This window comes from Ochotona curzoniae, unplaced genomic scaffold (genome assembly GCF_017591425.1).
Source record: "Ochotona curzoniae isolate NIBS_2020 unplaced genomic scaffold, NIBS_Ocur_1.0 contig_2321, whole genome shotgun sequence".
NCBI lineage: Eukaryota > Metazoa > Chordata > Mammalia > Lagomorpha > Ochotonidae > Ochotona > Ochotona curzoniae.
This window is the reverse complement of record NW_024465421.1, coordinates 23199556-23215110: the sequence shown is the minus strand read 5'-3', so window position 1 is coordinate 23215110 and position 15555 is coordinate 23199556. Positions and strand designations below refer to the sequence as shown.

The following is a 15555-nucleotide window of genomic DNA, read 5'->3' as shown; positions in this document are numbered from 1 at the left end:
CTAGTACAATAACTCCTGGGTGTGGGTGCGCAGGTGGCGCAGCAGGTGCGAGTTGCGGCTGAAGCTGCGGCCACACTCGGAGCAGGGGTAGGGCCTGGTGCCTGTGTGCAAAAGCAGATGGCGCACCAGGTTGCTGCTGCGGCTGAAGGTCTTGCCACACTCCGGGCACTCCTGTGGGGTCTCAGCCTCAGACCCCTGCCCTGTGTGTGTAGCCAGGTGCCGCTGCAGGTGGGCATTGCGTCGGAAGCTACGGCCGCACGTCGGGCAGCTATAGGGCCGTTCGCCAGTGTGACTGCGGCGGTGGCGGGCCAGATTGGAGCTGTTGCGGAAGCGGTGACCACAGGTGTCGCAAGCATGGGGCTTCTCGCCTGTGTGGATGCGCTGGTGGCGTGCCAGGTGGGCGCTCTGGCTGAAACCCTCACCACACTGGCTGCAGCGGCAGGGCTTTTCCCCAGTGTGGCTGCGCAGGTGACGGGCCAGGTCCTGTGTCTGCATGAAGCTCTTGCCACACTGGGCGCAACGGTGGGGCCGCAGGCCTCCGTGGGTCAGCAGGTGGCGGGCAAGGCCAGCCCGCCTCATGAAGCTTTTGCCACATTGAGAGCAGGTGTGGGGCTTCTCGCCGGTGTGTACTCGCTGGTGGCTGATAAGCTGGGAACTTTGGGTGAAGCTTCGGTCACAGACCTGGCATGAGAAAGGGCGCTCCCCTGTATGAAGGCGCTGATGGGTCACCAGGTGCTCGCTACGCCGGAAAGCCTTGCCACAGTCACCGCACACGTGGGGCCTTCTCTTGGGGCTTGGGCTGAGGCTGCCTGAGGATTTGGAGTGCTGGTGACCCTTGTCCCTGGCGTGGATGCGCAGGTGGCGCTTGAGGCTGGAGCGGTGCTGGAAGGTCTGGCCACAGTGCGAGCACAAGATGACTGCCACCTTGGGCTCCTCTGCCTGGGCTTCTGGAATGCACGTGGGTTTCTGGTCCTGGGTGTGCCCCTTTAGGTGCTGCACGAGGCTGCGGCGACGCTGGAAGCCCTGGCCGCACTCAGCGCACAGGAAAGCAGGCTCCGAGGAGTGCGTCAAGAGGTGCTTGCTCAGGTGCGAACTCTGGCGGAAGCGGTGGTTGCAAAGGTGGCAGGCGTGCGGCCGCTCATCTGTGTGAATGCGCATGTGCAGCTTGAGGACGGAGCTTCGGCCGAAGCTCTTGCCACACCACAGGCACGGGAAGGTGCGCAAGTGCGGGTGGCAGCGCCCCTGGTGCACCTTGAGTCGTGCCAGCTGGCGGAAAGTCGTCCCGCACTCCGTGCAGATGAGCTGCACTTGGGGGTCTTCTCCCCTCACTGCTTCGCTGCAGGAAAGGCCCTGCCCTGCCCCCGCATCGCAGGCCTTGGGGTCCGTCCTGTGGGTCTGCGCAGGAGGCTCTCCTGGCAGCCCAGACCCGTCAACCTGCGGCTCGGACACCGAGGTAGGGGGCCGGGAAGCTCCCCTGGCTTCTTCCTGTTTTAACTTGTCCTGGTCTGGGTTTGTGCTTCTAAATCCTAGGAAAGAAGCAAAACCAGAATGGCCAGGGGTCTTCTGAGGGCCCTCTAGGATGTGCCAGGGGTGGGAAAGGCACCCAAGCACTGGGCCGCAGGGGACTCCAACCTGCTTGTCTGATACTCATTGGTATTTTGTCTTAGTTTTGGTAAAACGCATGCCACAGACAATCCATCACAATACCCATTTGGAAATGTGAAGTTCTGGTCTTCTAAGGCTGGCTGCAGTGCTGGGAAACCCTCACCCATTAGTACTGGCCCTACCAGTTTTTTAACCTTTCAACTTTGTATATTTATTTTCATTTACTTGAAAAGTTAAGTGAAAGAGACTATCTTCCAGCAGTTGGTTCACCCTTCAAATGGCTGTGTCAGGCCGGGCTGGGCCAGCGCAGAGCCAGGAGCCAGGCACTGCATTGGTCACTATTGATTTCGAGGTCTCCACATCAACTACTGATGGTGAGATTGTACAAGGGGCCCTCAGGACAGCCAAAAGAGGGCCTGTGACCCTGGCATTTCATATGGACTGCTCCATTTCCAATCCAGGTCCCTGCCGACATGCCTGAGCAAGCATCAAAAAATGGCCCAAGTGAGCCTGCCACCCATGGAGGAAACCCAGGTGGTGTTCTAGGTCCCAGGCTTCAGCCTGGCCTTAATAGCCATTTGGGGAGTGAAGCAGAAGATAGAAGACCTGTAACTCTGAAAAAAAAGTAAACAGATCTTCAGGGAAAAAGAAAAAAAAGAGGTTCAGATCTGGCTACCTCAGCCATGCTGGTGACAGAACAAGAAAATTGGCCTGGGTAAAAAACACAGGTCAGACACGACAAGCACTGAGGGGGAAAAAAGCCATGGCCAGGAAAGAATGGGTGGTCACTCCCTAGGGCAGGATGGGGAGGGGGCAGTGTCTCTTACCCAGAGGGTGCTCAGAGGCAGCCTTCTCCTCTGGGGCATCCTCAAAGGTCAGGCACTCCTGCAAGCAGAGCAGAGACCCTAGGTTAGGCAAGAGCACAGGGGCTTGCTGGAGCTGCAGAGGCCCAGAGAGCTCTGGCGGGGCAACCATCTGCTCACCAGCACGGCTGCCAGCTCCTGGTCTCTGGAACTCTCCTCCAACCACAGTGAGGGGCCCTGGGACACTGACGCTGCAGAGGGAGGAAGAAGAGGTTGTTAGACACCATGTAGACAGCACCCCCCCCCAGCCATCCCTTGGGCCCCCTACCCTCACACGAACACATCTGGTCCCTGGCTCCCAGGGGCTGCAGCTCTTCACTGCTTCCCTGCAAAGCCTGGGGGTTATTCTGGGAAGCCTGGCTCCATTCGCTGGGGTCAGCAGCTTGGGGCCCTGGCTGGGATGGGAGTAGTGTCTTTGATGCATTTTGGGCTGCAGACTTTTCGGAGGGTTCTTCCTTTTTGGGGCTGTGGCTGGAGGCCTGGGAAGGGTCCCCATGTTGCTCTGAGGGGACGTCTGTGCGGGGGAAATTTTTGCCAGTATTGAAACTAAAATCCTGTTGAAAACATGGAAATGTTAGGTGTCACACTCCCCAGGGGTGTCTTGCCAGCTTCCCTAGGGAGTGAGACAGATGGGAAGGGGTATAGGGAAGGAGGCTGGGAAGGGGGGCAGGCAGGGGTTTGGAGTCTTTTAGGGGTCTCACTGCCTGTTCCCCCCACATCTGGCCTTCCCCAGGATGGTACCACCCCACTCACCAGTGGTCCTGCATGACTGGCCTCCCCGGAGACGCCCTCCAGCAGCAGTACCACCTCCTCCCCATCCCGGAGAGGCTGGCCCTGCAAGCGGTGGAGCAGGTGGGGAGGCAGCACGCTCAGGAACTGCTCAAGCACCAACAGCTCCAGGATCTGCTTCTTGGTGTGCAGTGCTGGCCGCAGCCACTGGCTGCACAGCTCTCGCAGCCGGCCCAGGGACGCACGTGGCCCCATGTCCTCCTGGTACCGGAAGCATCTGAAGAGCTGGTGGGCCACCTCAGGCCGTGGCCTGGCCCCCACCCGCCGGGGATCCTCCAGTCCGATGTCCTCGTCGTCCTCCAGCTTGACGGCACCCAGCTGTTCTTGCTCCTGGGTAGCTGGAAGTGGCTCTGCAAGCATCCTTCACTGTGGGAGCACCTGCCTGCAGCTGGTCCCACTCCTTAGTTGCTTCCACACCTGCGGAGCTGAAGGCCCTGTATTAGTCCCCCTGCAGGGCAGCTGGTTCCTGCCTGGGTGGTCAGCTGTGGGGGCAAGGCAGGTCCACTGGGCCTGAAAGGCAGCTCCCAAGGGCTGGACAGCCCAAGTGGACCATGACACAGAAGGCAGTAACCATAGCTCCAAGTGCCTGGTCCCAGGGTGCTGCGGTACAGGGGCAGAGAAGGGAGGAGAGGTTTCCAGGAGGGACTCTGTAGCAAATGGCAGACTGGGATAGGCCAGTCTCCAAGGCACGGCCTGGCCCAGCCCTAGAGCCACACATGGGCACAATTGTGGGAGCTGGGGGGAGGGTGGGTGAGCCCATCATTTCCTTTTCTTTCTTGCTTTAATTTTTAAGATTTTCTTATTTTTAAAATTATTTTCAGATTTCCCCCAATGTCCACCATCACCCCTTTTGGGGTGCCCCAAACTAAGAAACCGACCAGCAACGAAGCGATCAGGACTACCAGATTCTCCCCTCGTCCTTACTGGTGACACTGCCCAGCCCATGCTGGCAACCCTAACTCCTGCTTTGGGCAGCCAGGGAGCATCCAGGGACAAGAACAACATCCTGTTCACCAATTGCTCCATCATCACCGTGGCTTTTTCCAAACAGGCTCATACCTGTTCTGTACTCCAGCGCAGGCAGGGGTTGAAGGCCTGATATAACCCTTCCGGTATGCAGGTGCCCTGGACCCATGCCCCCGTTCCCATACAGCCAGGGGCCACAGTAGTGTCTGCATCACTGATCCATTCCTCAGCTGACTGTGCTAAGGCTCAAGGATACATGTGCTGGCCCCAGGAGGTGACCTGGTCTCCCAACCGTAAGTGGAACCCTCTCCTAACCCCTCTGGTGCTGTCTCCCTTCCCCCCTCCACAGCAAGTCCAGCTGCTTGTTTCCCTCCCTTCCCAGGCTTTCCTGTTGCTACCAGCAACAGGTGCCTCCCCAGGATCCAGTCTTTCCCCCAGCAGGGAGCACTGGCAGTGGTGGCTCACCACACCCCCACCCGGCCTGCTAGTGGGCATTAGGAGAAGAGCAGGGCAGCTCGCCACAGCACCTGAAATGAATTCAGTGCTTGTGAGCAGAGCTACAACACGGCCATAACGGCCTTCTCAAGGTTGTTGGAGTTCTGTTTCATTGTTTGTTTTTTTAAGTAGCGATTGCAAAGCATTCTTGTACTAACCCTCAATCACCTGCCAGCCTCACCCACCCATGCTAGAGGTGAGGCTGGCGCAGCCTAGGTGCCCAAGTGTAATTTCTTTATTTGATAAGTACAAAGATCAAGCTGAGATGATGGATGACTTAAGCAAGGTCACACTAAGTGGAGCCAAGATTTGATGAATAAGAAAGTAGTTCTGGACCACTATGCAAATTGCTGCTGGCAGTCCTTAGAACACAGGGTGAGTCCGGAAAAAAGAAGGAAGATTGCAAATTCCAACCCTCAGGCCTAGCCACACACAGAGGCTGGAACAAGGTTTTAAACAGGTGGAACTGGGGTGGCTCGGCCACCTACAGCCAGTCCCTCCCCCACTCCAGGTTTCCAGGACAAAAGCTCCATTAACATACACCTCTGCAGGGGGCGGCCTGGGGGCAGGGAGGATTCCACAGCCCCCACCCCACACTAAACCAGTCGTGTTTGGAGCCGAGAGAAATGTGGTCAACAGAGGGTCCAGTTTTGAGGGGGAGGCTCAGCCCTGAGGTCCACTTCACCCACATGAGAGCCCATACCCGGGGAAGGGGCAAAATGCAGACGCCTCTTTCTCCTTGCCCCCAGAGGCAGATGGCAGATTTACCCCATCTTGGTAGCTTTTGCTGCCCTCCTAGGGCAGGGCTCAGCGCAAGAGGCTGGCCACTCCACCCAGAGGCACATGGAGCCTGCATCCTTCTCCCAAGCCAAGGCAAAGTCCTGGGCCCTCTTGATGCCAGCCACGTCGCCGTCTAGTGAGTCGGCTGGCACCAGGATTCTCAGCACAGACCCGCAACCCTTCCACGGTTGCTGCAGTCCCTACCCCACCAAGACCTTGCGTCCCCTCTCCGTAGGCTCTCCCAGCTACTGCAAGCCAGGCTCACCTCCAACTCACCACTCAGGATTCCCAAGGCAGAGGCAGAGGTGTTGCGGGGAACTCAGGGGATTCCAGGGCCAGAGCTGGACTCTGCAGCCTTGGGAAAGACTCCTGGGAAATGGGACAGGAAGTTCCCAACCCCAGACTCCAGGTGTGCGGGGCTCCCTAGAGTTAACCCTTAACTGCCCTGCTTTGTAGAGGGTGGGGCCAGAGGAAGACAAAGGGATGAATCTGGATTCCAATCCTAGTAGTTGCCAGGGCCTGTCCTCCCTCCCCATACACACATCCACAACCCCCGTGCCCTCAGGGGTTTGTACCCCCAGGAGAGTTGCCACTTAGAGAATGCCTGTTCAAAGCCCGAATCCTTGCTCACCTGTTTGTTCCACGTGCCGGGTTCCCTTACAGGTGCTACAGGAGGGGAAGGAAGGCCTGGGTACTGGTGCAAAGAACTGGAAGGCCTGATGGAGAAGTGAGGTGTTGGTCCAACAGGCACCCTCCCAAGTCCTGGGAGTGGCTTTAAACAGGTCCCAGCTTAATCAAAGAAAGGAGGGGACTTGACATACCAACTCAGAGGTCAGACCCTCGGCCTTGGAGCACCCTCACCCCACTTTCAGGCGCCTGAGATGGAGTCCCACCGCCTGCTCATTAGTATGTTTGAGAGACAGCAGGTGATGGCCCAAGTAAGTGCTTGGGTGCTTGCCACCCACACGGGAGATCCAGCCCTGGCTGCTGCAGGCATTTGGGGAGTGGACCAGCACATGAAGATCGCCTTCTCCCTCTCTGTAACTGCCTTCCTAATAGGTAAAACGTAAAATCAAGTCCTTTCCTTTGTGTCTACGGCGGTAGCCTGGAGGCTGCTCTCCTTGGGGATCCCGGGCGCGCACCCCGCCTCGCCCCACTTCTGAAGCACCGAGACCTCCGAGTCTGTCCGGCCTCTGTGTCAGGGCCAGGGTCCTAGTGCAGGTAGCCGCATCTATCTTGTTCCTTGATTTTAACGTTATCTGCAGGGAAGGCTGTTCCCGTTCCTTCTGTGTCCTCCGCGCCCGGACGGACAACCAGGATGAAGGGGAGCGGCTCAGGCATGCCTACTTTTTGCGGTGGGGGAAGCGAGGCACTTTGGGCCATGAGCCCCCCGCATCACGAAACTCCGCCCACCAATATGCTACTTCCACCACGAGATTCCTCCCCGCCCCGAGGGAGGCGGGTCCAATGTGCGGGGGCGTGGCTTCCACCGCCAGGGACGTGGGTGGACGGCTCTGGGAGAGCATCTGTGGGTCTGAGGACCGCCAGCCCATCCTCTCCCAAGCTCCGTCGTAGGGAGGGGGCCCGGCTGCTCCTCAGCATGCTTGTGGAGGGATGGGAAATGGGTGGAGCGGGTGGTCCCCTGGCCCTCCGGCCCCTCGTCCAGGCTAGACTCGCACCTGTGCGTTGCTACGCATCCATGCCTGGCTCGGACCCCTGCCAGTCCCCCAGGCAGAAAACATGGCCAGATATCTGATTCCTTGGAAGCTGGGGCAGCTGGGCTGCGAGCTGCAGGCCCTGTGTCTAACGACCTGAGAGGAGGAAGGGAGGAGATGGCAGAGCATCCCTGGGGTCCAGTTCAGAAACCAAAGAAACAGCTCTCCACACGCTGGAGGACTGGGCAGCAACTCCAGCGGCTTCTAGGTGCTTGGTGGAACCTGTGGGACAATAGGGGCACTGATGTTTGCTGAGGTTGGGGTATTGGCAGCATCTGGCCTGGCCGGGGCAGGCTGGGTTTGACCTAGGACCCGGTGGGCGCAGCCCTCCAGGGTCCAGCTGCAGGTGACCTGCATCATTTCTCCTCAGAAAATCACCATTGCCTCCTTGTTACTGAGTGGGGATGAGGCACCAGCGTCTTGAGAATTTCCTTTGGAAATATCTTGTTGCCCACTGCTATAATCTAAAATGTTCTGATAACCTTTGTTCAGAAGGACACAGGAAACAGGGGAAATTGATTTTAATGGTGAAGTTTAATTTTTGCCCATTAATGTTACTTCATGCATGTTACCAGTATGTGCATGTCACGTCAGGAGTCTGAAGTCGATGCAAATGCGTAAGGGTAGTTTATTTAGGCCAGACTAGGCTCCCAGCCATCACCCCAGCGCAGGAGGACTGGGGGGCTGCTGCAGAAGCAGAAGGGGCAGAAGAAGGACCAAGGTTGGACAGCACAGGATTTTTTTACACATTTCTGGCTAATTCCACACTATTACACAGTCATGGTTGGTCAGTTTAGCTGTTAATTAAAAAAAAATTATTTTATTTTTGGGCCTGGCGCCGTGACCTAGCGGTTAAAGTCCTCACCTTGAACATGCTGGGATCCCATATTGGCGCTAGTTCTAATCCCAGCAGCTCCACTTCCCATCCAGCTCCCTGCTGGTGGCCTGGGAAAGCAGTTGAGGATGGCCCAAAGCCTTGGGACCCTGCACCCGTATGGGAGACCTGGAGGATGTTCCTGGCTCCTGGCTCCTGGCTTTGGATCTGTGCAGCACCAGCCGTTGTGGTCACTTGGGGAGTGAATCATTGGATGAAAGATCTTCCTCTCTGTCTCTCCTCCTCTCTGTATAATCTGACTTTGTAATAAAAATAAATAAATCTTTAAATAAATTAAGATGTAACTGCATAGAAACTTTGATGTTAAGTTTGTATTCAGCTGTTATATATGATGGATGTTAATGTTGATCCTTTTAAAAAAATAGTGAAAAGCATGAAACAAACATGACCGCATCAAAGAACAATAAAATAAAATAAAGCTTCCTCCTTCCTCTGGAAAAAAAAAGTAAATAAATCTTTTAAAAAAATTATTCTAATAAGGATTTATTTTGTGGGGGCGGGGGCTGTTGCGGAGGCGCATCAGCTAGTCCTCAGCCTGCAGTGCTGCCTCCCCAGGCCCCGCCTCCCAGTGCAGCCGCCTGCTGATGCCCTGAGAAAGCAGCAGTTGGGTCAAGTCCTTTGCCCCTGCCACTCGCATGAGGGACCAGGGATTGAACTGGCTCCTGAGTTCTGGTGTTACCCAGTGGATGGAAGATCTTTGTGTTTGTTTCCGTCTTACAACTAAAAGGAAAATAATAATTTTTTTAAAGATTTATTTTTATTGGAAAGTCAGATTTCCAGAGAGGAAAAGCAACTAAGCTTTTGTTAAAAAAAAAAAAATAATAATAAGCCCATGCAAGGACCCTGGTGCACAGTGTGCCTGGCTTGCCAGATGGAGAGGTGCCCACAGGGCAGTGACTTCCACAGGCAGTAGCTGGCAGTGTTTCCTGAACACACCTTCCAGGACCTGACTCTGCTGAGTTCACTCCCTTACACTCAACCCCATGGCACACTGGTAAGTGAGGTGCAGTCTCCCACCTGCCCACCTTGGGCCTGAGCGGATGGAGCTGCTGAGGATCTGAGAGCCTGTGGAGGGCTGCCTGCCTCTCCGCCCCTCTGCCCCTGAGCTGAGAGGGTCCGGCCGGCCGATGTACCCATCTCTGAGGATTGGGCTCCAGGATCCCCTAGCCCGTTTCCCCTGTTCCTTCTTGAGAGAGCATTCTCCGGCTTTAAGGGGATCCAGGTCTTGGCTGGTAAATGAATGCCAGGTCCCTGCAGGGAGGCCTTACATCCCATAGACACTGGTCCTGTCCATTGCCCCCAGCTAAAATGCCCATTCTCCTGTGGGGTGAAAGCCATGCCATAAAGTTACAGTATCTTTCCACAGCATGCATCTCTTCCTTTTCCTGTTTTACTGGGATCATTGAGTGTGTGCTAAGTATAGCCACGGGCATGAGCCTGTTTCGCAGACCTGAGGGTCAGTTTGTCATCCAGAGCCGGTGCAACCTCTACTGAGGACCCCAGGCCCGGAACCCTCAAAGCCAGGAACCCTATTGGGCTGCAGCTGCACGGGGGAATGGGATCAGGGAGGGACTTCCTGTTGTCCCTAATCCCAGTTTCCACCCGGCTCCCCCACCCACCCCTGCAGGCTGCGGAGACTGCCTTCCCAGGGGAGGGGCTCCCTGCTGCCCCAGGTTCCGGCTCTGCCTCCACTCTGGTGAGCAGAGGATGCTGGGGAGGGACCCTGGATGTTGAGACTGCCACAGCAACCTGCGTGCAAGGGGAACGGGGTCTAAGGTGGAAGCTTCAGGCTGGCGGGAGAGAAGGGAGCCTGAAGCTGGGTTTGGGAAGGACACTCCCGCCTGAGTGAGGGAGGTGGGGGTGCAGTGCCAGGGAGGCAGTTGCTGGGAGTGGATCCCACATGGGGCGCAGAGTCATGTGAGTGGACCTGGGACAGGTGGCCCTCCCTCCCAGCACCCTTCGAAAGCATTGCCTGCAAGAATTGCTGTTTGCTGTGTAATCCCAGCTTTCCCTACGGGCTATGCTGAGATGTGGGGCTCTTGCTTCGGGGGGGGGGGGGGCGGTCATACAAAACAGGGATCTTCCCACAGGAGGTAGTGAAACTGTGGAAGAAACACCTCATTTGATTTTCCTGATCTGACAGCAAAGATGTCTGCAGATGGTGGCGGCAGCCAGGCTGCCTGGGACCTGGAGGGGTCCCAGCAGGTATGACGGGGGCTCTGGTGAGGGGGGCACATGCCGCGGAAGGGGGGCGGTCAGGGCAGGCTGTGTGCACCCTGGGAGAGGAAGACTTGCTGTGGTTGGCACTGACCAGGAGGTGGCATGATGGGAACTACTTGATGGGCTGGAATTTGCCATACAGCTGTTTAGCTTGACTTGTTGAATTCTGTCTTCAGTGGCCTGGAGGACAGCACGGGGGCTCCCTGGCGATCTGATGGGTAGGCATGTCTGTCTGAATAGTGCCCAGGGCACACAGAGAGGCCTCATGCCACCTCCCTAGTCCCTGTTACCTGGGACTGTATCTATCGCCTCATGTCTTGCAGTGTGAGCTCTCAGTCCTTCCTGCACCATGGCTGTGTGTGTGTGTGTGTAATTACCACCTTCAGGGAGTGTGTGTGTGTGTGTGTGTGTGTGTGTGTGTGTGTGTAATTACCACCTTCAGGGAGTGTGTGTGTGTGTGTGTGTGTGTGTAATTACCGCCTGCAGAGGGAACCCAGGTCTGCAATCTTAGAGCCAGGAATCTGAGTCAGCTGCGGGCCAGGTATGTCATCTGTGAGATGTGGGCCATGCACCTGCTGCCCACCTGCCTGGCCAGGTCCTTAAGGAGCCTGAAGGAAAGGACTGGGTCCAAGAGGCTGTGAGCAACAGCCCGTGATGGGCTGTGACTGATACAAGGAATGAGAACACCCACAACAATAGGAAAGCAATTGAGGACGGCCCAAAGCCTTGGGACCCTGCACCCATGTGGGAGACCAGGAAGAAGTTCCTGGCTCCTGGCTTTGGATCGGCGAAGCACTGGCTGTTGTGGTCACTTGGGGAGTGAATCATCGGAAGGGAGATCTTCCTGTCTCTCCTCCTCTCTGTATATCTGCCTTTCCAATAAAAATAAATCTTAAAAAAAAAAAAAAGGAAAGAAAGAAAAGCAATGAGAGAGAATTGATTGCTGGTTCACTTCCCCAAGTGCCTATAACAGCCAGGATGGGGCCCAGGCCAGGTCCAGATCAAGATGCAGGAACTTCGTCCCAGTCTCTCTTGTGGATGATGGGGACCCAGGTGCTGGGGCCAACCTCCACTGCCTGGGGATGCCTTGGCCTTGCCTTATGGTGGCCTGGCATGAGCCTTGTGTTTTGAGGTATGTCCACCAGGCAGGGGATCTACCCCTGCAGCCTCTGGGCTTTGCAGCTCCAGGGGTTTCACCCACTCTCGCTCCAGTACTTACGGGGACTATCATTGCTAGGAGCTCAATCAACAAATGCAGTCTGGGCCAGAGGAAACAGTACCTTTGGGAGCCACTGGGGAGTCGCCACACATCAAGGTGGAGCCTGAAGAGTTGTGTCCTGAGGAGGCCTCCAAGGAGGGCATGCAGGGCTGGGTGCCTCTGAGCCGTGGCTCTCAGGAGAAAGCCCTGTTTCTGCCTGGTGCAGGTAGGCGAGGGCCCAGAGAAGGCGTTCCCCGGGAAGGCAACTGTGGCTGAGCCCAGGGGAGGCTAAAGGTCCTTACCTTGGAGGGAAGGGGGCCTCTCGCTGTAGTCAGGGGAGCCGGGCAGACTGAGACAAGCCCAGGTCTGCCCACCTGACTGTCCACCATGTCCTCCACAGCCTAGAGCGCTTGGCCTCTTCCTGGGTGGGGCCGGGGTGGGATTAAAGGCAGCAGTGATGCTCTCTGTGGACGCCTTCCTCCTGCAGCCCTGCCCTCCCCCCTGCTCCCCGTGCTCTCCCGTGAGGGGAGGACCAGAGACCGGCAAATGGCCGCCGCACTCCTCACCGCCTGGTCCCAGGTGAGCAACCACCACTGTCTCCCATTTACTCCAGGGACCAGGCAGGGCACTGATCTTGGCCCCTAAGTGGTGCCCAGCGCCTCCTGCAGCACTGGCCCTATTTGTAAAGCGGGTCCCTATCAAATTTCCCGGTTCCCCTCGGCCCCACCCATGGCTTGGAGGCGCAGCCCGTGCTCTGGTGGCCATGCTGGAACTCCCCTGTCCTGGCTCAAGGCCCAGTCAGACCAGGGCAGGCTGTAGGAAATGCGTAAATGCAGATTTTTTGAGGGTCTCCCACTGTGACTCTGGGGTCTGAGCTGAATGTGGAGCTCCTGTGCTTTGGCTGTGGTCCCTGAAATTCCGCTTTGTCCCCCTCCCCACTTGACCCCTAAAAAGCCAGATTGAGTGGATGGCTCCCCACCTCAGCAGGCAAACCAAGGGGCAGGCCTTACTGGGGACAGCAGGGTTGGGTGGTGGGTCTTGCCGTGTCTGGGCCCCGCTGTGCCCCTCCACAGCGTGTCCTGTAGGGTGGCCATTTTGTGTTCAGATGCCAGTGACTTTTGAGGACGTGGCCCTGTACCTGTCCCGGGAGGAGTGGGGTCAACTGGACAACACACAGCAGGACTTCTACAGGGATGTGCGACAGAAGAGGAATGGGATGGCCTTGGGTAAGGGCTTGTCCTGGGGTTGCTCCCTCCTGCCCCTTCCCCATCTCCTGCATTACTCTCCAGAACTTTCTACAGTGTCTGTGTGGGCATGGGAGCTGCTAGCCCAGTGTGCCTGTGGAGCTCCTAAGGTGTGGCCAGAGCAGCTCAGACTCCAGTCTAGCTGCCACGTGTGGCTGCCACGGTAGGTTCCTCTGAGGGTAAGCGTTGAAGTCCTAGGCCTTTTGATTCCCTTTTAGATTCATTTTCTGGGCAGCTTGTTGTGAAGACTTATGTTGAAACAAAACAGAAACCAGTGTTGGCATCCAGGCCTTGATTCAGTATTCAGCCAGGCACATCTGTGCGTCCACACAGAACCGCCAAGGGCCTGGCAGTTCTGCCTGTAGCCACCCTGGCAACCTCCAGTCCCCTGCTGGATCATACCATCTGCCCCACCCAGCCCTTTAATTTTCCCTGTTTTTTTCACCAATTTGCTAATGCTCCCCAGGACTGAGGGGCATGTCCAGGCATGTCCCAGGAGATCAGCTGGGGGACTTGGTACATGTGTCCAGGTGCAGGAACCACTCTGGGCCCAAAGCCTTCCTTTCCTCCCCATGGGTCTTGGAGGTCTGCTGCTGTCTTCCTGACCTGGCCACAGCTCCCCGCAGTGCTCACATGGGGCCTTGGTCCCTGACTTCCTGGTTGTCAGGTTTTTGGCCTGTTTGCCTGCCTGCCCTGTCCCGTCCTGTCCCTGCCCTTGCTGGGCCCACCACCTGGTGCTGTTGCCAGAGGGAGCTGTCTTCCCCTGACCTGGCCCAGCTCCCCTGTGTTGAGACAGACAGAAGCATGAGCCCATCCTCTGGCTGAGACCCTGGGTCCAGGGGGAGTTTGGAGCCCACTTTGCCCACTGGCTCCGGGAGCTGCCCCCCTCTTTCATCTGGGATGGTTCAGCCTGAGTGCAGCCTGTGTTTCGCAGGCTTTTCCTTCTGCAGGCCTTTCTGCGCTGCCCACGTGCAGAGGAAAGGCGAGGCCTCCAGCTCTGGAGAGGAGAGAGACACATGTGCAGGTGAGAGCTCCTGAATCCTTGGCTTGTTCTGAGGGTGCAAACCCACTCCAGACCCCTCTTCTGTAGACAAGTCTTGCTTCCAGGGTCTCCCTCAGGGTCCTGCCCCTCCTCTCCCAGCATCCTGTTCTCACCTTTAGCCCTGCACCTCATATCCCTGCCAGTCCTTCTGCGACACCCTCTGTTTCTCCAGAACCCCTGGAGGCAGGGCAGGAGGCTTTTGCCCCCTTTGCGGCAGCCCCTGGCGACGTGAAGCCCTTCCGGAGCAGAGTGGCAGCCCCAGGGGGCATCCTGCAGGGCGGGCACAAAGCAACTGGTGGTCCAGGTGCCGCGGAGCCTGGTCCCCTTGAAGAGACACAGCCAAAGCCAGGCCAGAAGCCCCAGGAAGGCCATATCCACGAGAAACCCAGCGAGGAGAAAGGCATCTCAGAGAGTGGCGAGGATGAGCTGGGTCCTGACAGTGAGCTGGGCAAAAAAACCTACAGGTGTGAGCAGTGCGGCAAGGGCTTCAGCTGGCACTCACACCTGGTGACCCACCGGCGCACGCACACTGGCGAGAAGCCCTACGCCTGCACAGACTGCGGCAAGCGCTTCGGCCGCAGCTCACACCTCATCCAGCACCAGATCATCCACACCGGCGAGAAGCCCTACACCTGCCCAGCCTGCTGGAAGAGCTTCAGCCACCACTCAACCCTCATCCAGCACCAGCGCATCCACACCGGCGAGAAGCCCTATGTGTGCGACTGCTGCGCCAAGCGCTTCACGCGCCGTTCAGACCTGGTCACCCACCAAGGCACTCACACGGGTGCCAAGCCGCACAAGTGCCCCATCTGTGGCAAGTGCTTTACACAGAGCTCGGCGCTGGTCACCCACCAGCGCACCCACACAGGGGTCAAGCCCTACCCGTGCCCCGAGTGTGGCAAGTGCTTCAGCCAGCGCTCCAATCTCATTGCCCACAACCGCACACACACGGGTGAGAAGCCCTACCACTGCCTTGATTGTGGCAAGAGCTTCAGCCACAGCTCGCACCTCACCGCCCATCAGCGCACGCACCGTGGCGTGCGGCCTTACTCCTGCCCATTGTGTGGCAAGAGCTTCAGCCGGCGCTCCAACCTGCACCGGCACGAGAAGATCCACACCACGGGGCCCAAGGCCCTGGCCATGCTGATGCTGGGTGCTGCAGCGGCAGGGGCACTGGCTGCACCTCTGCCTGCCCCCACCTAAGAGGCCAAGACAGGGACTGGGGGGACCTGGGACTGCCCAATTGGAGTTAAGGTCCAGAGAGGAGTGAGGGCCTTGACACCTGGTGGACAGGGGCATGGGCTGGGAGCTGGGGAGGAACGGGCCATGGGGTGGGGCATGGAGACGAAAGTGGAGTGAGGTGCAGCAGGCCCTGGTGGTGTACATTAAAGGCCTTGGAATTCCTGCGATGGCCACAGCTGTCTCGTTGAGCCCTGCAGGACAGGGGGCTTCTGGGCTAAGCTCCACAGACCCTGAATTGTCCCCTGAATCTTCTAGGGTTTGGGTGCCTTTACTTAACTAAGGCTGGTCTCAGAGTGCTGGGGCCACAAGTCTACCAACAGGCTTAAGTACCCGGGTTCAGAAGTGCACATCCTGCTGGCCACTTTTGAGATCAGGGGCCACCGTTGGGCTCTTGTTGATGCTGGTTCCAAGGGGCACACCTGGACTCGGCCCTCTCTGGGCACCAGGAGTAGGGAAGGGCCCATATTTCCCCATCTCAGGTACTATCTCAGAGTTCTGGTC

The 15555-nt window shown here is 57.5% G+C and overlaps 2 protein-coding genes across 2 annotated transcripts; one reads left to right on the top strand and one right to left on the bottom strand.

Annotated features, from left to right (window-relative positions):
• LOC121151889 (zinc finger and SCAN domain-containing protein 10-like) lies at positions 1-3617 on the bottom strand. Its single transcript, XM_040973743.1, has 3 exons — positions 3222-3617; positions 2433-2490; positions 1-1526 (listed from the first exon to the last, which is right to left on the bottom strand). The coding sequence occupies exons 1-3, from the start codon at positions 3615-3617 to the stop codon at positions 1-3; spliced, it is 1980 nt and encodes a 659-aa protein (XP_040829677.1).
• A 6152-nt stretch (positions 3618-9769) lies between these two features.
• Positions 9770-15101, top strand: LOC121152054 (zinc finger protein 205-like). The gene is made up of 7 exons (XM_040973973.1): positions 9770-9804; positions 10199-10313; positions 11566-11752; positions 12014-12105; positions 12632-12752; positions 13705-13794; positions 13985-15101. Exons 2-7 carry the CDS (start codon positions 10257-10259, stop codon positions 15013-15015), a joined length of 1578 nt encoding a protein of 525 aa, XP_040829907.1. The 5' UTR covers positions 9770-9804; positions 10199-10256; the 3' UTR covers positions 15016-15101.
• The last annotated feature ends 454 nt before the right edge of the window (positions 15102-15555 follow it).

Excerpts from the sequence above, each read along its gene's own strand:
- LOC121151889 (XM_040973743.1), bottom strand. The coding sequence starts at position 3,617 with ATGCTTGCAGAGCCACTTCCAGCTACCCAGGAGCAAGAACAGCTGGGT. Across the intron at positions 2,491-3,221 it reads CCAGTCATGCAGGACCACTG|GAGTGCCTGACCTTTGAGGA; the intron begins GTGAGTGGGGTG and ends CTCTGCTTGCAG. Across the intron at positions 1,527-2,432 it reads TGCCTCTGAGCACCCTCTGG|GATTTAGAAGCACAAACCCA; the intron begins GTAAGAGACACT and ends CTTCTTTCCTAG.
- LOC121152054 (XM_040973973.1), top strand. The coding sequence starts at position 10,257 with ATGTCTGCAGATGGTGGCGGCAGCCAGGCTGCCTGGGACCTGGAGGGG. Across the intron at positions 11,753-12,013 it reads CCTGTTTCTGCCTGGTGCAG|CCCTGCCCTCCCCCCTGCTC; the intron begins GTAGGCGAGGGC and ends TTCCTCCTGCAG. Across the intron at positions 13,795-13,984 it reads GGAGAGAGACACATGTGCAG|AACCCCTGGAGGCAGGGCAG; the intron begins GTGAGAGCTCCT and ends CTGTTTCTCCAG.